The sequence below is a fragment of the Nelumbo nucifera genome, chromosome 2, assembly GCF_055504915.1.
Source record: "Nelumbo nucifera cultivar China Antique chromosome 2, China Antique-T2T, whole genome shotgun sequence".
NCBI lineage: Eukaryota > Viridiplantae > Streptophyta > Magnoliopsida > Proteales > Nelumbonaceae > Nelumbo > Nelumbo nucifera.
The window spans coordinates 26,806,517-26,830,105 of NC_142650.1; the positions used below are offsets into that span (position 1 = coordinate 26,806,517).

The window sequence follows — 23,589 nt, forward strand, 5'->3', positions numbered from 1 at the left end:
GCGGGTTCGCTTTTCTATTTGTGGCCTTCTTTATTCTTTATTCTTTATTCTTTATTCTCTTCAACCACACAAAAGCTCCCTCCCTAGTCCCTAGTGTGGTAGTGCCAGCGTAGTTCTGCCCGCCACTCTCTCCCTACGTCGAAACGATGGGAGAAAAGTCCAAATCTAGTGCTCTCTGGCCTACCGTGAAGCCATTCGTTAATGGCGGAGCATCGGGAATGCTTGCCACCTGTGTCATCCAACCGGTGGACATGATCAAGGTGTACCTCCAATTCTTTCTGGCCATGGGTTTCTCAGTTTCTTTCGAATATAAATGCTTTCCTTACTGTTCGAGCTTGTTTCCTTGTTGAGTGCTCACATATTAGGATTCTTTTGATAATGGAGTTCCTTTTCTAGGAGGATCTGAGATTTTGGCTAATGAATTATGAATCTTTTCTAATTCTCCTTTCGCCGGAATAAGTGGAAGGGTTTATCAGTATGGTGTTTGTTGCAGGGCACTTTATGATGTCCCGCTTATGTTTTTCATGTTTTATAGGTAAGGATTCAACTTGGTCAGGGATCAGCAGCTCAGGTGACGAGGAATATGATCCAGAACGAGGGTATCGGAACCTTTTACAAGGTTCGGTTCTATGCAGTGATGAAAATTTGAGTTGTGTTTCTCATTTTTTCTATTGATTTATTTGTTATAAAGGAATTAGATACTCGATCTAATACTTTTGCATCACAAGATGCGTCGGAACCAAAGTTTTCTACTTGATTCAGAACCATGATGTTAGAATTGGTAGATTGAAGTGCACTCGAAGTAGGGCAAAAACTATACTACAGTATTGCATAGATACACCATTTTTTTTTGTGTGTGTATGTAATTGAATTCGTTTCTGGAAAAACTGAAAATCAGGCCTAAAATGTAGGTAAGAGTTAAAACTTAGAAGAGATGAGATTGGAGAAAGTGTTGTTTTATTGAGACTCTCTTTCAGAATCTACAGTGGTATTATATACACTATAGCTTGATACACTAAAGATTAAACATTAGCCGAATTGTTGAATTGAAGAGGATGCTTTTATTGGATTATTGTTTTAGTGGTAAGAAATGTACTTCCTTTTTTTTTCTTGTCTTTTTAATAATTAGTATCTTGTTTTTTACTTGGTAAGTTGTTCATTTGCTCCTTTTCTTTGTGTGTGTGTGTGTGTATGTGTGTGTGTGTGTGTTTTGCAACAATTGCTTGTTCAGTTGTTCCCTTGGTATTTTGATTGTCAATAGACTAATATTTTTGTGCAGTACATCTGATCAGATTGCATAATTTGCCTTAGTAGATTTCTTGCTCCCAACTGCTTAGTAGGATAAATCATGATTTTGTAGTGATAAGCTTTATAAGCTTATGCCCAAGCTCCAAGAAAACAGTTATTTCATGTTTACCTGGAACTTGCTTTTTTCTGATCACTAAATCATGAAATCCAACATTCCTTGCTCTAAGCTTTCTGAAACCATTTGGGTTCTGAACTCTCTCTCACCTTCTTCCCCCTCCCTTGTTTCAAAGAAATTTCCATACATGGTTCTGTCCATTTTCCCTTGTATTTTCATTCATATTACAATGTTCTTGAACAGGGATTGTCAGCTGGGTTGCTCAGACAAGCTACATACACAACAGCACGTCTGGGATCATTCAGGTTAGTTTAGTTTTTCCCAATTAAAGGGAGACAATGTGCACAGATCTATTTTCGGCTTTCTCAACCCCACCACCACACACACATTTCTTGTTGTCTTGTCTCAAAATAGTTTTAGTATTTTACCTATAAAAAAAGTCCAAGTTTCAATGTTGAGTTATCCAAATTTTCAAGTAGCCTGCTGGGTTGTGAAATTTCTCAGAAGACTCAAGTTATGGGAGCTGAGGATCTTCCTTGGAAATGAGAAGTGAGGAAGGAAAAGATCTTCAAAAACTGTAACTAACCTTAAGTGATAACTCGGCCTCCCCATCTCTACCACCTAATGTAATGCAAAAGCATGCTATAGTGGCAGATTGGTGGATTTTAGCAAGATGTGACCCATGGCATGCAGATTCCATGTGAGTCAAAAAATTTCCTCTGATGTTCATTAATCCTTTATAGAGTATCCATGGTTTACTGCTTTCCTGGATTATGGGAGGCAATGGATCAGTGAGAAACATGTCCATGCAAAGAGCAAACTCCATGGACATTCTCTTGGTAGGAATTTGTTTCAGCATGGTCAGGCCTATACATGGGTTTTAATTTTTTAGAAGTTTTACCAAGTCTCTGAACTCTAAAATGATTTCAGGTGAGAGCTGAATCATGTATGAGGCCTCTTAGTACATTATTATGAGGACTCTTATTGTTTCAGGAGAGAACTTTTGTGAAAGCAATACTAAGATCTTTTTTGGAAGAAAAAACTGATGCTTGACTAGGAAACAAACCAGGCTAACTCATCAAAACATAACAAACCAGGTGAGGTGCACCCCAGAAAGCAGGGCTTTACTGTGAGCCTTGGCAAGGTTCAAACCCTAATACACCAGAAGGGGTGTAATGATGCTTTGAACCTACCTATAAAAAAACAATACTTTGAACCTTGTGCTTCTTTTTTTTAGTATTTTTTTTTTTCAAAATTTCACAGGGGGCCATTTTTATGTCATTAAATTATTAAAAAAGAGTTTTAGAAATACCTTAAAACAGGTATATCATTGAGCAAAATATACGATACAATGTGCTCGATATAAGCGTATAGTTTCGATACTTTGAACCTTGGCCTTGGCCTGCCAAAGGCATGCCTAGTCATGTTCGGGTGGGGTTGGTAATGCACATCCCACAAAATGAGTATCTTATTCAAAACACTGGAAATGACACTAATCATGTTCTTATTCCTCAAGGAACTATTTTCCTTGCATCATGCAGGGCTTTGACAAACAAAGCAGTTGCTGCCAATGATGGGAAGCCACTACCACTTTACCAGAAAGCTCTTTGTGGGCTGACAGCTGGAGCCATTGGAGCTTGTGTTGGTAGTCCAGCAGATTTAGCACTCATACGTATGCAGGCTGATGCCACCTTGCCTTCTGCACAGCGGCGAAATTATACAAATGCATTCCATGCACTCTACCGTATTGTTGCAGATGAAGGGGTTCTGGCACTCTGGAAAGGTGCAGGTCCTACTGTTGTGAGAGCAATGGCATTGAATATGGGCATGCTTGCTTCATACGATCAAAGTGTGGAGTTTTTCAAGGATTCCCTTGGTTTTGGTGAAGCTAGTACAGTTGTCGGTAAGATGGTTTGGCCATATCCATGTTACTAACAAAACTATTTTGCATTCTTCCAATCGAGATAATGCCTTATCCCGATTGCAATTTTCATGAGTTTCACATGTTGAACTGAATTTGATTTTTGGGAAAAATTGTGATTTCCTAATTTTCCAGATTTATATTGCAGGGCTTCCATGACTAATTTATTTTTTGTTTTTCTGTTATACTGAATTTGATTTATATTGCATAATTGCATGTCTTCCGTGACTTATTTGGATTCTGAAGTAACAAGCATCCTTGAAGGATGTTTTTTGTGTAACCCACTAGTCCATTGCATAGCTTACTCTATTTTATTCAAATTTAGTTTAAGCATAGGTCTTGAAGTGTTTTACAGAAGAAGCTACTAGTTTTTTTATTTTTTAGTAACATGAAAATTCAACTAAAGCAACAAAAGAGATGAGATAGTAGAAGCAAGGGCACTACCAGACACAAAAACAGCGATAAATCTTACAAGACTACTAGCACACAGAATGATGATGGTAGGATTGCAAGTTAGGTACCTAATTAACTCCCTGTTTTGCCAGCCAATCAGCTACAGTGTTTGCCAAATCCAAGTCCATCTATATTCTGCAGTTCTGCCCTCACTTCTATAGCCAGCTGTGCAATCTCCCTCAATGTATATCTATATTTACAGGACCCAACTTCATTGTTTTTGAGCTATCCAATGATCACATGCGAGTGCCCTTCAATCAAAATATCCTTGTAATTCATTGATTTCACCATCCATAGTCCATGTGTTGGTGTGAAAATTTTAATAAATTCTCATGCAACATTATTCACTCAATCAAGTGATTGAGTTTTTATTATTTTGGGTAAGGCCCATTCAGGGAATCATACGGATTGTTCCCCTTAATTACATCCCCACAAAAAAGTAGAGAACACCTTTTGGTTCTGACTTGGAGAAATGAACGCATAGAACAAAAGAAAAGAACAATAGGATACTTAAAAAAGAACTTTTCATTTGCTTTTCTTTTACATCAGGCGTACAAGAATGAGAAGAAAGAAGAAGAAAATACAATTGAGAAACTATACAGCAATACATTTCTCTTTTCTTTAATACAAAGAAAATTTCCTTCTCACTCCTTTCTTCATAATAAGTTGTAGCCAATCAGATGAAACTCTGATTGTAGACAGTCTTACTTCTTGGAATTTTGCATACAAAAAGGGAACCGTAGTCAATCAAATTGAATATTTGATTGTAGACGATTTTCATCCCTCTGTTCTTCATTTTCATTTTAAGGGAACCATAATCAGCCTTTGAGATTTAGACTGTAGATGGTTTACTCCCTAACTTTGTCTTGAAAGAGGGACCATAATCAACCAAGTAGAGGCACCTGGTTGTAGATGGTTCATTCCCCCTTATTCTTCATTTTCATTTGAAGGGAACCATAATCAGTCTTCGAGAATTAGACTGTAGATGGTTTAATCCCTAACTTTGTCTTGAAAGAGGGACCATAATCAACCAAGTAAAGGCACCTGGTTGTAGATGGTTTATTTCCCTCTTTTTCCTTTCTCAAAAGTAATAACAAAAGGGAGAGAAAGAAGGATACATAGCAGAAGACATAAATAGGAAGTACAGAGAGGACTTTCCTTTTCTCTACCTGTATTAGTGAGACTTTTCCTTCCTTGCCTTCTCTTGAGCACTTCTCTTTTCTTCTATCCTTATCTTTGCTTTTCTTAAGAATCTCTTGTGAAAATTTTCTCCGAAGAGTCTCTCTGTGTGTATGTAGCTTCCCCTTAAGGAGCTTAAATAGGGAGTGGGGTGGTTATGTAACTACCCCCTTTTCCTAGGTGAAGGACACCTGTCCCTCCCATTTAAGGAGAGGGAATTCCCCACTTAAAGAGAGAGAACTCCCCACTTAAGAGGGGGAACTCCCATATGGGATAATTTTTTATAATTTTAATGATTTGGCTAGTAGACTAGCTAGCCCACTTAATACAAATTATTTGAATAATAAAAAAAATGACTTTAACACCCTGTTGGGCTAGAAAATAAAGTAATGATATTCCCTTCACAATTTCTACATAGTCCCCCTATCCCTAAGAAACCTAGATTCCTCAAGCTACACCCATCAAAGTTCAGTTTTATCATGTTTGGACTTGGGAGAAGCCATGGACATGATTGCACTGCTCTAGTCATAGGAGTAGATGCCACCTGTTGTCAATGTGGTATTGGAGTTGGAAAGGGTTATTGCTAAGCCTAGGTATTTGCAGGCTTTTGAAAAGTTTCTTAACACAGTTAGATTCACAAGTAAAAATAATCATTGAACTGTTCAAGTTTCGAAAGTTTTTACAAGATTAAAAGGGGCCGACCTATTTGGTATCGGGCCTAGTAAGAAAGTGAAGGAAGCGAAGAAGGTTTACAAAGAGGAGCAAGGTGGGTCACAGTCAAGTCAATAGAACTGATGTGTAGCTGAGCAAGCTTGGGAGGGGTCTTGCTGGAGTTTCTTTTCTGTTTTTTTTGTTTCTTTAATGTTGGGTTTCGGCATTCATTAGGGTTTTGAAGTCTTGTGAAGTTGGTTTGGTTGTTCATCTTTGTGGAGAGGGCGGGCAGTTTGGGTTTGGTTGTTTGTTTTCAAATTGGGTTTGTCTTTCTAGTTTTGGTGTTTGGCTGTGGTGGGTGTAGGGTTTTTTCCTTTCTCTCTCAGGTGACTTCTTGTCACCTTTATTGTATTCTCTAATTTTCTTTTAATAAGTTTTATTTTATTAGCAAAAAAAATTATCATCCATCATATAACATTGGAAGATCTCTAGCGTTTTGGCCCAATGAGCCACCTTGATCTTCACATTCTTGATGATGTCTCCAAGGCTATGTCCAGTGTTTTGTATAGCTGTAAAAGCTTCTCTACCTCTGTGTTTTATCCATTTAATTTTTGCCTACGTTCGTTCCATGTGATTCACTGAGTTGTCAAAAATAGCCTCATACTCCTGTAAATGAACTATGTTGTTACACTAGGTACTTTTTTGAATATCTTGTCCTTTTTAACTGAAATATATTCTTCTAAAATATTTTTAATTGTAACTACATATTTTATATTCTTTTTATACAAATATCTCTTTTTTAATCACTTGTTTTGCTCTTTTGCTAAATTCATGCATATAATGATATTTCTGAAGTATAGATGAATGTGTGGTAAAACATCATAACAACCACTATGTATCATGGACAACACATATCTACTCATTGATGAAAATAAAATTAAAAAAAAAGAAAACAACGAACATCTACTCTTAAAAGCAAAGCACAGTTTTCAAGTAGGCAACAGGGGGCTGGCTTGTCGCCTAGGTGCCCACCTAGATGATGAGTTTATTATATGTACAATGGAGTGGATCCCACTCTAGCTCTTAAACTGTGTTGCTTTCTAATTAAAGTTATTAAGTTAGCTTCTATCCTTCAATGAAGGCAAATCTAATCCACTAGCCAGACCTTTCCAGCATGGTATGCTGCTAAACTCTTGAAATTTTATGTTCCAAAAACTGCTCCAATGTGTCATCCATGATAGGGAATGCCATTCTTTTGTTTTGGTTCACCTCCCAAGTGCAAATGGTAAATTGAGCCCAATGAAACATTAAGAGATGCTTTAACTTAGAATTGCCAGGCCTGGAATGGAGGTACTGTAAAGGGAGATGCTGGTGGATGTATTTTAGATATCATTCTTGATCTGGGTTTGTCCCCTCATGCTATGAATTAAACAACAACCATCAAGAAAACCTAAGCCACCCCCTTCCATATGCTTTTACATGTTTTTCTTTTGCCTTCAGAAGAAAGAAAAAAAATAAAAGAATTTAATTTACACATTTTGTATGGCATGCAAACTGCTTCTATTTTTCATATATGCACTTGGCCTTTTCTAAGTGAATAATTATAAGCATCATATGTATCAAAAAAATTATAAGCATCGCATAGGCTTCTATTTTAAGGATTCCATTGCTTGTTGCTATAGTAAAATCTCATCCCATCCATAATTATCAAAAAAAATCTCATCCCATTCACTCTTCCCAAGACCTGGATAGTTGGGATCAGCATTGATTGGCCTTTACATAATCTTCTCACTTTTACAAATTAGTCTTCACATGTATGTGTGACTCTTTTTTCTTTCTGTGTGTTTCACAGGTGTATGTGTAACTATGCATGTATAGTAGAAATGTAGTTAAAGCTTGTCTAAGGAGAGATCTATTGCCTACAAATAGTTCCTATTAGGTACTAACAGTATTAGGGTCCAGGTGCTCTTAGTAGTGACTTCAAGGTTTAAGCATATAATTGTATATATAAACAATAAATCCCTTAATTAACATTGAATTTTAACACTATAATTAATTATTACATTATTTATTTGTGTAAAATTGCTATTCAATGTAATTGACATACTCAAAACTCCCCCAGTGTGAGCTTGTCCTTACACTGCTGTCCCAAGCCTGGATAAAGGAGGGTTGCTTACTTGCGTCAGGTTGGCAGCAGGCACTAAAACTTTTGCCAGACCTCATGACTGTGTAATTGGCATAATTAAATAAGGCCTGTAGGTTGTTATTTTTTAAATTTGTTTTTTTACTAACAACAACCACCTTGTTTATAGGTAGTTGTTGACTGATAAAAGTTGATATTGAAATTAGTGAAATATATGTTTTTCTGAATAACCGAGTTATTGTGTAGATAAATTTCTTCAACCTTTTGTTTATACAATAACCTTTACCTGTGTTCGATGTCTATGTTTTTATTGAAATTCAATAAATATGTTTTAGCAATGGTTGCTATGTCATTCCTAATTATTGCTTTACCCAACAGTCCAAATGGGAGAGAATTTTGTCTACCATTTTCTGTCATACTGAACTTACAAAGCTTGTAATCTGTAATTCTGTATGTTCTTGCAACAGTTAACTCTGACCATATTCACAAAAAGAAAAAAATAACTCTGACCATTCTGATTAACATATTGTTCTTGTAGACTTGTAAAGCTTCAATATTAGTTGCATCTTTCGCATTTTGCAGGAGCAAGTGTAGTTTCAGGATTTTTTGCTTCAGCATGCAGTTTACCATTTGACTATGTTAAAACTCAAATACAAAAAATGCAACCTGATGCCAATGGAAAATATCCATACACGGGTTCTTTGGACTGTGCCATGAAAACTTTGAAATCAGGAGGTCCCTTTAAATTCTATACTGGATTCCCTGTCTATTGCGTTAGGATTGCTCCTCATGTCATGGTATGCATCTAAAAATTTCTCTCTTTTTTTTTTTGTTATTTAAAAGTGTCTTTTTTTTCAGACCCTAAGTCATCATGGTTTCGTATTATCTTTTTCTTTCGGTTTTTGATTGGTTGGGTTGATGCTTCTGCAGATGACATGGATATTCCTTAACCAAATCCAGAAGATGGAGAAAACCGTTGGATTGTAGTGTTCCAACTGGAGTAGATCTTTGACTAATTTCCTCTTTAAATTGAAGTGGAGGCTGGTTTTGGCAACTGGGCAGCCTTCGACAGTTTCCATAGGAGTTTTTATTATGTGAAGTAAAGGGTTAGATTATATTTCTTGGGAGCCATAATGACAATCATCCATAATGATTTTTGGGGGAGTAGGCATTTTATTGACCAAGTTTGTTGGACATGGTCACGGTCGTGGTTTGAAGTGAATCAAACGATTTAAGATAACTCCCCCCATTCAATATATGTTTTAGAGTGTATCAATCAATAATTTTGGAAGTGTTTTAGCTCTACAGTAGACTAATTAATTTTTGTTCGTTTTTCATGCTAGTTTGATTGTATAAACTACTGACAACAAAATTTATTCTGAAAGACACAGTAAGTTAAGATTTGATCCTTGGAATTCTCCTGTCACATTGGTTGTTTACTTGGTTATCGTCGAGAACTGCATGCCTTTTGGCATCTCCAACAATTTCTGAGTAATTGTTACAGTAAGCTAGTAAATTTTCTGTCAGGTGATGGATGGATTACGCCTATTCTGTGATTTTAGTGGTGTCATGAGTGCCTACTTTGTTAGTTGGGACATGTGCTATTACTTAGTCCTATCATTGAGAAACTAGTACAAACGGAATAGGAAATAGGAAATAAATTAACGGGCGGTTTGATAACCAGTTTAGGGGACTCACTTGAATGACTTATTGCTTTGTTGTTCAGAGAACAGATTTTTAAATAGGTTATTGTGAGCTCCTTAATAGCTGAAGCTGAAGCTGAAGTTGGTTGGGTTGATTATAACCTTGGATGTTTTATTATGGCTCGGCTTGGAATGAGTACAAATACAGATAATGTAAAGTGCAAAATTTTGTATTTTGTATGTATTTGCCTGTACATATTTGTATTTGAAGTCTTTCCAAACTGAGAGCCTATATAACTTTTTTATTCACCGGAAGAGAAAGCACAATGCTATGGAATTGTGTACGCCTAGTCCTGAGTAGAAGTGGCGATGATGGTATTTGTAATTTCATAAACATGGAACGAGTGGCAAAATTTATTTAGGAAACCCTAGCCCCTAGGTCGGGGCCGTTGGGCATATGTATTTTACCTTTCTATTTTTATTCTTCCATAACTAAATTCCTTACCAACTTTATAAATTATAAGCTGCCTATATGCCTTAAAGATATCATTTTCCGCTGGTGGGTTTCTAAAATGGAGACAAATGGGATTTGTTTTAAGAGGAACTTGGACCCGCCATTAACTCGGGCTAGACGTGTTCATGGGCCGGGCTCGGGCCGGGCTTTTACTCTTTATTAACAGAAAAATGTTAGGCCCGAGTGTGAGCCCGAGCGTGAGCCCGAGCTTGAGCCCGGCCTGACCAACGGGCCTACAACTTGGGCCCGAGCCCGACCTAATAAAAAAAATTCAAAATTTTCCCTATTCAAATGGACATTATCTATTTTAATTCAGATGTTTTTTTCCCCTATTTAAATGAACAATGGGCCTACAAGTGAATCAACAACCTTCTTAAATCAAAAAATTTGTTCAAATGGACATCACATAGGGTTTTTACTTAGGTTTAACTATAGGTCGGGCCAGGTCGGGCTCGGGCCGGGCTATTTTGGCAAAGTCCGAGCCTGGCTCGAATTTTATGCGGGCCGGCCTTTTTGGCCTGAGGTTAAGCCCACGGGCCAAAAAGCCTGTTCAAGCCCGTTCGGGCCTTTGATAGCTTTTGCATCCTCTACGTGAATTGTGATAAAAGTGTAACATTGTCACTGAATGTTCCTAATGATTCCCGATGATGACATTATCATTTATGAGATTATTATCAGAAGATATTTTCAAGACACGGCAAAAATGTGCTGTGGGACATTGTGGGGGACTGATTTGAGCTCTTAAGTGAAACCAAATCAGCCCCCCACAAGATTGCCCCCCACAACCTCTCATAACACATCCCTGCCGTGTATTGGGAATATCTCCCGATGATGACATCATCATTTCTGAGCTTATCATCAGGAGATGTTCCCAATACACGGCGAGAATGTGCTGTGGGACGTTGTAGGGGGCAATCTTGTGGGGGGCTGATTTGAACTCTTTTTAAGTACATGATTTCATTCGTCCTCTTGATGTTTTTTCTCTTTTTCCTTATCTTTTTGTCTTTTGGGGTTTGGGAAACTTAAAATTCCGCCTCTGACAAATATTTAAACCTCCCTTGTACCTTAACGGTTTAATCCACCCCCATTAAGTGGTCTGACAAAACAATCTGACATAATGCTTTTAAGTTTCTTTTATAAATTCATTTTTTCTCGATGTGAAACTATATTGTAACAAAAATTTATATAATTAACCCTAAGACAATGATTGAAAAAATTAGAAAGAATAAGATTAGAAATGAAATTATCTAAGAATAGCTTCAATAGGTGATAAAATGAGAAAGAGTAGATTAAGATGGTTTAGGCACATGCATAGATCACCAACTGCACTAGTTTGAAGAAATGATTTGTTACACATTGAAGGGACTAGAAGAATTCAAAGTAGATCAAAAGGGACATTAGTAGAAATAGAAATAAATGATTTAAGGGGTCGGCATGGGAAATGCTACAAAATCATTTGTATTGTGTTTTTTCGTCATGTCGACCCCGTATCGGGCATACGAGACCTGTTTCGAGATGTATCGTAACCATATGGTAACTATATCATGGGAAATGCTACATCCATAAAATTATTTTTCTGTTACATTTTATTTTTAAAATTTTTGTAATAAAAAATAAAATAATTGTTTAAACAATTATAGAAAATGTTAAATTAAATAATTATTAACCTTATATTTTGTAGTTATACCTCTACTGACATATCGAGCGTATCAATATTTTGAACCTTGTTCCCATGATAAAACTCGAACCCACAAACGAAGAATTGAGAAAAAAAATGATATAGGCTTAAAATCTTATCACTTACTTAGCTTGTCTTTGGTACCATTGTTGTTTCTATCTGAAACATTTTGGTTTGATTATACAAATTGGTGAGAAATATGTGTTATCACATAACATATAAGAATCACTTCAGCTGGAAAAATGCATGTGTGGAATTAATCATCTGTGTTTATAGTTGAAACGCGAAATAGACATTTCAGGTAGAAACAACAATTTATAATGATCAACCCAAAATGTTTCAAGAAGAAACAACAATTGTACCTGATGAGGGGTGATTTGGCCCGACCTACTAATGAGCGAACACGTGGATGCGACTTGTTGATTGGACATTGACCCGGCACTTCCTACCACCTTAGCAGGCCAAGTCACCTCGGGTGCCTCGAGCACCTCGGCTAGGACCGAGGTTCGAATGGCTTGTGTTGGCCCGACCTGCCAAAGTGACATGTAGCAAACTTCTAGAAGCAAGCCAATTGTCTCCAAGCTCTTTGGGATCATGTCGCGCGTCTGTAGATTTTATCATCATCCCACCCAAATCGAACGGACACGATAAGCCTTATCAGCTAGCACGAAGTCCACCTCCTAGTGTGGAATGGACCCCTAACAGCACAGGCCGATGATCTCGGAGGTGTTTTGTAAGACCTATGGCTGCTCACCTATATAAAGGTACCTACCTCAACGACATAAGGTACGCGCGATTATTTGCTCACTAGTTCACTATCATACAATCTTTCAGTTTGCACTACAGAATACTAACTTAAGCATTGGAGCGCCCACATCAAGTAAGCCACCCCGGGCCCTCTGAGCATTCCTTTCTTACAGTTCGACCGACCAACAGACTAGACTGACATCCAATCTGCCCTCCAACTAGGAGGTTCCAGATCACACACCATCAGTACCGAAAAGAACCTTGATCCCTACTGGCAAAAAACATACACTATAGAAATGTGTGATAAATTTGCATCCTGGTTGGATGGCCTAAAATGAAGCAATTTTGTAAAACAACTTTACCATCTAAAATAGATCTTTTGCCAAACATTAATAAAAATGTTAGAACAAGATCATTTCACGACTTATTGTATTCAAGGTACAAAATATCGATATGTCGGTTGAGACATATTGGTTGTTTTTTTTTTTCAAATCCAGTTCAGAGGGGCTGGTTTAAGGTTCATCCACCCCCTGAACCGGTCAAAAACCTGATACACCCTTTGTAGGGGTGTATTGGGAAGCTCCCGATACGATGTACATTGATACTTTAAACCTTGATTGTATTTCTTTTCTAAACAATGTTTATTTTTCATGTTCCATCCAAACAGGCTGTAGGGACTTTTTTTTTTTTTTTTTTGAGGGGGGGGGGGGGGGGGAGCGGTCAAGAGATGAGGGAGAATGGAGAATGGAGAATGGAAAATGAAGGCCAAGCGAATTTTTCTATAGAACACTGTGAAGGTCAGGGTTAAAAATAAAACAATTTCTATTTTAACTTCATACAAACAATTTCAAAAACAAAACACCTAAAGAATAATGTCTCAAGTTTGGTATGGAATGTAAGAGAGAAATGGGAACTAATTATGCTTTTAACCTAAGGAGATCTATGATTTTTTTACCACTGGAATATTTCTTTGTAATACTTAAAAAGGAAAAAAAATTTAGAAGGCTAAAAGCTTGTAAAGTACAGCCATAATACTCAAGATGCAAGTGTTGTTTGTTTAGAAAAATCAGTAAAGAAGGTATGGAGTCAACATAACATGTAAAATATTAAGTGTTTAGGTTTCTTTAGGTGGACAATTAAGACTAATAAACTGTTTTGTGAGTCAAGCAATTTCCAAAATGACAAATATTATGTGTATGTAATAGTGGGATGGTTCTCATCATGAACTATAATATATTGATTATTGAATTTGTAAGATCATCTGAAATGTGACATAGAACTCCTATACTTGAATTCATGATCCAGTTATTTGGACCTTGATTTAATTAAAATTGAGGATACTTTGAAGTCCACCTTACAGATTAGTTCACCACGTCAAACATGTCATAAATGCCTTTATCTTAAGATGATTCAAAAGCCTATTTAATTCTTAGTCCAACAAAGCCCAATAGTATAAGATTTGGAGTGGATTCCACAGTGTTAATGGCCAAACTTTGTAGGGATAATAGATGTTTGTGATGAAAAATCATAATGTCTGATTAATTATCCTAGTTAGGTTCTAAGTTGATCAGATTACTCCCAATTTTGTTACTTGGTAAATAGTAATCCAGATTTTAGCTATCCCCTTATGTTTCTATTCTGCAATCTGCATGATGAAAACAGTGAGTAGGACCAGTAGGTTACTTTATGCCTTTCTTTAGTGCTGTAGCACTAGCACTCTCCTAAGGATAACCTGAGCTTGGTCAGGGGAGAGGATTTTTTCTGCCCTAAACCTGGAGAGAAACAGATTCTACCCCTTCTCAGCCAGATCACAATGACAAACTAGAAATAATAGTCACATGTTCAGCCACCTAAAACAGAAAATAATAGTGGTGTAGTCACATGTTCATGTTCAGATCACATGAACAAACTAGAAATAATAGCCTCAATATGATGAACCAAGCCTATTCAAGTTTAAACAATTAAACCTACACTAAAACTTAGGATAAATTAATTACAAAGACCCCTATATGATGGGATTAGTTACAATTACCCCTTGAACTTTCATTTGGAATGAACACCCCCTAAACTTGTATTTGCGATAAAGGCCTCCTAAACTTCCACTTTGTGACAAATACCCTTGCCCATTAATTTAGATGACAGAATGCGTTTAAATTATCAAAATACCTACATAAATTTTCCTTGTTTTCTTTTCCTTGCCCTTTTCTCTTCAACCCTAGTTGATAGGGGTACAACTTGGGTGGGCCCAACCCAAGCTTGAACCGACCTAGCCTGAAGTTTTATATGGGCTAGGCTTGGATTTTTGGTCCTCAGGTTGGGCTCATGCTCAATAATTCTTTTTTTTTTTTGTTGGGCCCAGGCCTAGCCCTTAGGTAGCCCGACCCCAGCCTGACCTAGTCCCAACTTGAGCCCAACCTGACTATATACATATGTAGAAATGTGTTTGCATATATATACATACATATTTGTGTGTTTGTGTGTGTGTGTATATATATATATATATATATATATATATATATATATACATATGCCAATATACTTGCGTAAATGCATAATGTATAATTATAGAGCAGGTTCGTTCAACAACCTGAGCCCGGTCCAAGTCTGACCCAACCCGAGTGTATCAAATTACAATGCAGGCTAGGTCGGGTTGGGAAGATCAGGCTCGGGCCTTAGGCCCAAATCTTAGGGTTGGGCTTGGGTTGACCATAAACCGGACCCAACCTGCCCAACTTGCACCCTACTAATTGACCCAAAAATGACTCCATTTTCTCCAAATGAAACCAAGTAAAATGACAAGATTCATTTCACTAACATAGAAAACAAATTTCTTTAAATTCTTATTTTCATTTTACGGACATATTTGTCTCTCTTTATCTTAAAATATAAAAATTATCAATTTTTTTTCTAATAAATTAAGAAAAACCAAACGAAAACCTTCGATTTATATTTATAAGAAAGAAACCTCTACTATTTTCATTTAAATATCGAATCCAATTATAAATCTACAAGAATCTATTAGAGCAACCAAAAGAAATTCAATGTTATATATAGAAAAATAATTGAATCATAAACCGCTCAAATAAATAAAAAAAAAGATAGTTGGAGGATTTAAAAAAGAACTGGTGTTATATTTAAAAAACAATTAATCATAAATCACAAAGTTTTAAAGAGCTGAATGAAAATCTTTTTCAAAGTTAATTGATGGTAGGGGATATTTTATCACAAATGAAACTTAAGAGGGTAATTGTGACTGATCCCATATAATATAGGGGTGTCTTTGTACTTTACCCAAAAATTATCTAAACTCTTGTCCATCCCTAAATTTCAGCGGTTCAGCCATGTTCAACCATTCGGCTAATACCAAACCGCCTGGAGAGTTGAGACTCTGGTAAGGCTCTTCTACAGTTCTACTTGTCCCAAATCACATGCCAAATGGCAGGTCATTCAATGGCCACGTGTCAGTACAAGAGGGCGAGTGATGTCTGATTGAGTGTAACGGCGATTGTGGCCAACACGTTTCCCCTTCAGCCCAGCCTTCTATAATATCTGAAAAGGCGAAGCGAAGCGAGACGAGACTCGAGAGGAGGTCCAGAAGGAGACAATTCCACAGAAATCAATTCGGCAATGGCGTGTCTCCCTCGCATGAGCATCCCGTCCCAGGCGTTGCCATTCGCCAAGGGCCCAACTTCGTTTCTGCTTTCTCCCTTCCCCCGCCCTCGTCTCCACTTCTCACGCTTTTCCTTCACCTCCTCCGGGTTTTCTTCCCCATTCCATCTTCACCATTCCTTTCGGGGGTTTCCTTCCCAATCATGTCCGATGTCCTACCGTCGTCATGCCACCAACCCCGGCAGTTCGTCACCGGAAACTGACCCACCTTTTGAAGACGACCCGATTCCCGCCACCGGTAAGCATTTCGATTTGAATATTTGGTTGTCATAAAAATAAAATAAAAAACCTGAATCAGTTCATTTATGTTCTTTAAAGCCTTTTAGGGTTTATCTGGTTTCTGACTTCAAACTGTTTGATTACATGTCTTGATGTATGGAGTAGATTGGAATAATCTGATATGATGGCAGCCAGCTTTAATTCCATTACTTATGAGGACTGAGAAGTATGTTATGTATTCACATGAGCACGTTACGAGAAATCTCTTAACTTTGTATAGGAAATAGGAGGGTTAAATCCACTTCATATGCCAAATAAAAGTTGAACGAATATGAAATGAATTCCCTTATCCATACAGATGTAGGCTGCTATGCTCGGAGAATTCCAAAAGAAGGATTTGTAGATTCACCATTGTATTTCAGTTAACTAGTTAAATTGGAGGGTGTTGTAACAACATGAGAACAATTAGTGAATAGAGAAATGAGTTTCCGATTGCGGGTGGGTACTGGGTTCACCACCAAGGATTGGCCCTGAGCACACACACTACTGCAATTTGCAATGGCTATGGGTGGAATACCTGCTCATGTTTAAGGTTTAGGCTAGCTGTTTTTTGTTGCTTTCATGTGACATTGTATTGGTCGATCAGACTAGATTTGGGTGCATATTCAAAATCAATATGCAGAGAGATACAAAGTGCAACTCCGGTAAGACTTTATAGATGATTTATTAGTGAAAATTAATGGTAAATGAGGTAATTTGTCAAGCCAATCTGAACTTGACTTGGGTGGACTTAATTCTTACCTTGACCACCTCCTACCTCTAGAAAATAGTTGGTGAGAGCAAATCAGCAAAACCCGAATATTTGATGATAATTTGAAAGCAAATGCTGTTACTGGTATAGCTGCAATAAGAGTATTATTTTTTGATTGGTCTGGTATAAGAGTAGTTTTTTAAATGAAGAGTTGAAGGATGTCTATATAGATTCCATTGTGAGAGGGTGGCAGATTTTGGCTTCTTTTCAAGTCATAGACAGCTGGCACAGCAGGACTTGTTCCCACCATTTAGAGGCAACTGAAGTTAAAATTTGATGGTGACCTAGTAATCTTGGCATTAAGGAGTGAAGAGGTGCCTGTATGATCTGCTTTGTGGGAATCGGTGGTAGCATTTTGAGAACCTATTTGGGAGGAAGATGCTGTAAGAGCACAAATCTTAATGCTACTTCAGGGCCTTAGAGTGGCTTCTCTTTGGGCATTGAGAGGATTAACATTTGAAGGAGGTTCTTGGTGGTAATTGATTAGACAATTACTTTTTTGAGATAGACTATGGCAGTTAAACATATTACATCAGGGACATGAGATCCATGACTACTAAAACATGGTTTTTATGTGTATTTATATTTTTAGTCTTACTTATATTAAAATCTTTCTAGCTTAGTTCATTTGAGGTCACCAGTCTGCGTGTGTTTGTGTTTATTCTTATCATTGTTTTATATTGAAATCCTTTGATTCTGAATTATCTTTTCATGGTTTTAACCTTTTCATTTTGTAATTGTCCCATAAGATTTGTAGGGGACAGATCCAATATAAGTGGAGTATGTCTTGACATATGTTGAGATTTCATACCAAATAGCATATAAATGTGCTTGTAGACATGCCTTAAGGTGTTTTTTATATTTCTGTCTTTTTGTTGTTATCAAAATGGAAATACCACAAAGTAGCCAGAAATTGGAGAAACCTTTGATTAAATTTGCAAGGTCTGCAGTGCTTCCTGAAGAAGCGCTCAATTGAATGTGTTCCCAGAAATATTCTCAAGAAAATGGAAAACTCTAACTTTTGGGCATATTAATTAGCCTTTTCTCCCCTCTATATGGAAGAGTTGTGTCTGTCTCCAGAAACTACAGGTATCTTTTTTTTTTCTTTTTTTTTTTTAATTTTTTTCTCTAGTTTCTGTTAGCAGTGAAAAGGTCAACCATGGCGCTCTTATCTTATGTTCTGGACCTTATGGTGGTACAACCTCTTACTGATGCAGGCCAAGTTAGCCTTAACCGCATAACTATTTTTTTATTTTTAGTAAAGAAAAGAAAACTCTGTTAAAAAAGAGAATATACAAGAAGGGAGAGTATTGAATGAACATTCTGAGTCAAAAAGCAAAAAAATGTCTCCAAGTAGATCCAACAAGTCTTTCCATAACTCTAAATCAACAGAGCCCTTGTGAACATAACTTCAGGCCCATACACATGCATCCCTATATTTTCTGCAGACCCTAAGTTGATGAACCATTCCTGTTCTTCTGTGACTGTGGCTTTAGTTGAATCCCAATTATGTATGCCCGAGATGGCAGAGAATATAGGAGAATATTCTACAGGATAGCCTGGTGGATATTTGTATTTTCTCTCTTTTGTAATTTCCACTGAGCAGCTTCTGTTATAACACAAGGTTTTTTCCTCCTTAATGACTCTACTCCTGTTTATAAATAGTCTTTCACTCCTCTTTTGCCAAATTAGTGAAAGAATTCAGTTTGAGCTTACAACCATTTTGCTTTCTGGAGGGAGAAATGGCTATGTTACCACTGTTTTGAGCCTACAACCATTTTACTTTCTCAAGCAAGTGTATTTTAATATTCTAAATGAAGACACACAACCCTGGTACCTGGTGTGTTTATGCAGAATTTTACAATCATAAGGTTTAATGAAATTCCATGCAGGTTCTCTAAGTTGATCAGGTTTTATTACATGTTCTGTCCATTAACTAAGCAAACCAGATTGGAGATTAGCTCACATTTTCAGAATAGAATCAATCCACCAGAGCCAATCTTATCTTCTTTTTAGTATATTGATTATCTATACCGGTTTCATCAGTCTATGGATATACTTTTATGGATCATTAGTTCAGTGATTGTGCTGATTCTTAGCTCAAAGGTTTTGGTGCAGTTCTTACTGTGGTGGGGGGGGGAGGGGGGGGGGAGGGGGGAATGCACCTGTTCGGAAAAGAAAGAATGTTCGGAAACAGAAAAAATGCAAATTATGTCCAGAAATCAGAACTTCCTCTGAGACTGATAAACAGGCAAAAAAAAAAAAAACAGAAGATTTCTCTGGGTTAATCAGAGTGTGAACAAAAGTGGGGCAGCAGAAGAACCAACTCATTGGGAGTGAGTTTTCTTTTAAGATTCAGTTCAGGTGGTTGATATGATCTGAGTCCACCTAGCAATTCATTATTCTATCATTGTGGCCATACTTTTCTGAGACAACAAAGTATTAATTCACTTCGATTTCAGTATCTTTGGAAAAATTACTGGGTTGTCTAACTAATAAGCACTAAATTGGGTGATTGTGTGTAATTGAGGGTTGTGATGATATTTTGCTGCATCTCTATTACTAAGTGGGATAGCATACAGATTCACTGACCAGATCCCTAACAGGGAACCAACATAATTTTTATTTGGACCCAAAGCCAACTTCAAGCTGATATACAAACCCAAGATCCATGTCCCAAGTCAAGTCCATTAGAAGTTATTAGTCCATTTTCCGAGGCACCATAAATCTACCATTAGTCAAGGTGATTTCTTGGGATCTTTCAACATTAATATTTGTTGGAAACAGAAAAGCTATGAGAACTTTTATATAGTTTTCCACAAGAACAGACATGGTTTGTAGAATGCAAGAAAATGAAATGACTACTTGAGAAATTTATGATAGGTGTGCTCTCTATTGGTTATTGTAAAATTTTTCTTCATTAGAAAGTTATCCTCTTGTAAAATTTACAGAGTACTTTGTGTTTGAGCAATGACTGAAATGAAAATTTGAATTGAAGCATGTCATATATATATATATATATACTATGGATGGGCTTGTGATGGAAATCACTATTTTTGATACCTTTAGCATAGTTGTCAAGGTGCTAAATTGATACTAGATGACAAAAGCTTGTCACCAAGGCAACTAGGCAATATGTTTTTATATAAACACTCTTAATTAATATTAGCTTGTTTCCTTTTTCTTTTCTTTTTTTTAATGAATTGACTTTTTCTCATTGGGGTACACAATAAGAGGTAGCCTGTCTCCCCGCCCCCCAATACAACCCCTTGATGAAGGCAGGATTTGATCCCAGGCCTCTACTACAACCACCAGGAGACTTTATTCGTGAGCCAGCTGGCACCTTCATGAATCAGTATGAGTTAGCTTGCTTTCACCAGTTGAAGTAGTTAGGGGAAAAGTGAAAACACTAAAAGTGATCTAACATGAAGAGATTTAAGCAATGAAAGCAATGTTACATAACCATGGGAAAAACTTGGAGGTGGAGTCATATTCTCTTTAGTGAGAGAGGGTGATCATGGGCTGGGCCGGGCTTGGTACCTATAATGAGGGGCATAGCCTGGGTCTGGGTTGGGATAGAAATGATAGCCCCCCAACAGAGAATGTATTTGTGTCTGTGATAAATGGGGCAAATCATTATTCATATCACAATAAGTTTGGGGCAACCTAATGCTTGTAAAGCTGTAGTTAATCTTGTCTTTACTTTCACTGAAGCATCTCTCAAATGTGAAATCTTTGAAAATACTGGGGTCTGCTACAAAATAATGTCTTAAGTAGTGGAGAAGCTCATCAGCAAATTAGAGATAATATTTGAACTTCATTACAACGAAAGTGCCCTTAAAGGTTTGGTTGACCTGGATGATATTGGAATTTCATGTTTATCAGTACTCAATCTATTTTAGATCCTGAGAGTATAATCTGTAGGGCAGGAGTATAGGCATTTGGAAAGCTATCAGTGGCAAATTCCTCTCTTATTGGTATGTCCATCTTGGGAAGCAGTTAACTTCTTGGTGGATTGAAATTCTTGTGGATGTGCTGTTATTTTGAGACGTTTTTTCTTTTTGTTTCATGATCAGACTTTCATCATTCCGTAAAGCATGCCAGAGCAGATTTCTTGGTTCCTTTATCGGCTGAGGCCGTCTGTAGAAATGGAATACTTGTTTTATTATGGGGTTTCTAGCAGATAAGGGCAACTTTTTGCCCTGAATATCAATAAAAGATAATATTTTTATAAAATAGTCAAAATAAGATAACTTTTTTTTGAAAAATATTAAGAAAGGGCAATGACACTGTTCATCGTCTTCCTCTGCTAGAAACCCCATATATAACCCCTGTTAGCTCGAGGTTCAAAGAAGAAAAAAAGAAATTAAAATAATCAATTTGCTTCTCCTCATTCCTCCCTTCCCCGTCCGTCTCCCTCTAGCTGCCGAAACAGAGATCAACCTAGCCAATCGCCAAGGAAAGGAAGAACGGAAGCATGCCTCGTCTTGGAGCCACGGATCAAATCTTACTGGGAAGAACTGGATTATGCACGAGCAATGATGTCCGGCGAGTGAAATGAGCCACGGGTGATAGATTTCTTATGGCTCCAAGAAATCTTACGGGATCCGGCAAGTGAAATGAGCCACAGATTTCTTATGAGTTCCACTTCCACGCATCATAAGAAATTTTACTGGATCCATGACTCCTTTGATCCGTGGCTCCCAAAGGAACTAAGACTAACTGGATTATGCACGATGACAGGCTTTCAGAGCCTTAAAGGAAGAACTGGATTCGCACTTGGACGATGAACAGAGCCATGCCTCGTCTTCACTGAGGCTTCAAATCCAGTGTATTTGGATGAAATTCCAGCCGAAGCAGACTTTAATGGAGATGTAGAGTTCGAAGTGGCGTTTTTCAATGATCGAAACCGTGATTTGTGGCGCTGGTTTGGTCGTTTTAACTACAGCAAAGTGCACGCGAACAGAAACAAGTGACCGCGGGTGAGGTTGACGATGAGTTCCGGTGATTGAGAATGTGGTTTGAGATAGGAATGACTCGAGATTAATTAGGGCTTCTTGGCTCTAAAACCCAAGCTTGACTAAAGAAAAGAAACTCGAGAGGTTGAAGACGACAAACGGTATTCCTCCCTCACGGTGAATCGACTCTTTGAGGTAACTCGGTTCGAGCTATAAAACATTAAATGGTTCCCTCGTGGTGAGTCAATTCTCTGAGATAACTCGGTTGGAGCTATAAAGAGGAATACATGGGTTATATATAGGGTTTATAGCATAGGAATATAGGAGGAATACAGGGTAGAGGAAGACGATGAACAGTGTCATTGTCCTTGATATTTTTTAAAAAAAAAAAGTTATGTTATTTTGGTTATTTTATAAAAATATTATCTTTTATTGATATTCAGGGCAAAAAGTTGCCCTTATTTGCTAGAAAGTAGAAACCTGAAACCCTTTATTATGTATGACTGACTACCTCGTTAAAAAACACGCAGGAGGATCAATTGATTTCATTCACGGTGGATTTTTACCCTTGGAGATTTTGGTACTCCGGTTTTCCAAGGGGCCATTTGATAATTGACTAAAACAGCTAAACTAAATGTTTGCAATTTGCACATAACAAGGGTGAAGATAAAACACAACTAGAGACAAATACAAATGAAAGTAATAAAGATATATTAACAAGGAGGGATCAATGACTTTAGGAACCAGAACCAACCATAGTTCAAGGTATCGATACTCATTGATAACTGACTTTTACATATCGAGAACTTCGAAATTTGAACCAACAAAATATTTTACATTTTTTTGTTTTGACCCTTTGACATTGGATTAGGTACTGAAAGTTGTTATGTATCATATGATATGCACTGATGCATAGCAAATGTTGAAACAAAATGTATTTTTGCATCAGAGAACTCACTGTGTTATATTGTTCCTGGGACAGGTCTCCAAGTAACTTTATCTAGGTTCCAAGACCAAGTGCAGATCTTCTTTGCTGTTCTCTTTTGGATGTCACTGTTCTTCTGGGCTAGCACATGGGAAGGGAGGAATAGTGGGAGACCTGGCAGGGGATCCAGATTTAGAAGATGACCTTGTGGGCATTTGCTTTGTAAATAATAATAGATACATGAGATTTCAATACAACACTGGAGTATAAATATGCATGACGAATTTTAGATGATGAGTAGGCGACATTCAGCCTCTGCAAAACCAATTTAGAGGACATCCTTTTGTATTTCATTGTTAGACTCAGAACCTAAATACTATATACTCCCATCTTTAACTTGGACAATGTGTTGATGATGGAACTTTGGTTGGCAAACTAGGAAGTTACATTGAAGGCCAAAATGAAGATTTTAACTGAAAACATTTATACGAGTGTGTGACTGTATGAGTGTGGTTTGAGCAACATATTTTCCAGAGGAATGGCTTGAGCAAGTCATTACAGCTGGGGTGGGGTGGGGTGGGGGGGATTTCATGCAATGCAATGAATAGAGCAAGTAGTTATTCCTTGCCCCGTGCCTCTTTGCAGCTCTCACACAGTCACACCCTGCCACCGGCGGATCCGTCTATATTAACAACCTTAAACAATCCGCTGATTG

The 23,589-nt window shown here is 37.3% G+C and overlaps 1 protein-coding gene and 1 long non-coding RNA gene across 2 annotated transcripts; both read left to right on the forward strand.

Annotated features, from left to right (window-relative positions):
- On the forward strand, positions 1-9,136 carry LOC104595398 (mitochondrial dicarboxylate/tricarboxylate transporter DTC). The gene is made up of 6 exons (XM_088898756.1): positions 1-260; positions 536-619; positions 1,607-1,668; positions 2,905-3,266; positions 8,293-8,507; positions 8,641-9,136. The coding sequence occupies exons 1-6, from the start codon at positions 147-149 to the stop codon at positions 8,695-8,697; spliced, it is 894 nt and encodes a 297-aa protein (XP_088754882.1). The 5' UTR covers positions 1-146; the 3' UTR covers positions 8,698-9,136.
- A 6,526-nt stretch (positions 9,137-15,662) lies between these two features.
- Positions 15,663-23,272, forward strand: LOC104595400 (uncharacterized). Its single transcript, XR_016081970.1, has 2 exons — positions 15,663-16,199; positions 22,932-23,272. It is a non-coding gene; the product is annotated as an uncharacterized LOC104595400 (long non-coding RNA).
- The last annotated feature ends 317 nt before the right edge of the window (positions 23,273-23,589 follow it).

Coding starts and splice junctions, on each gene's coding strand:
- LOC104595398 (XM_088898756.1), top strand. CDS start 147: ATGGGAGAAAAGTCCAAATCTAGTGCTCTCTGGCCTACCGTGAAGCCA. Junction 3,267..8,292: donor TGAAGCTAGTACAGTTGTCG/GTAAGATGGTTT, acceptor CGCATTTTGCAG/GAGCAAGTGTAGTTTCAGGA. Junction 8,508..8,640: donor GGATTGCTCCTCATGTCATG/GTATGCATCTAA, acceptor ATGCTTCTGCAG/ATGACATGGATATTCCTTAA.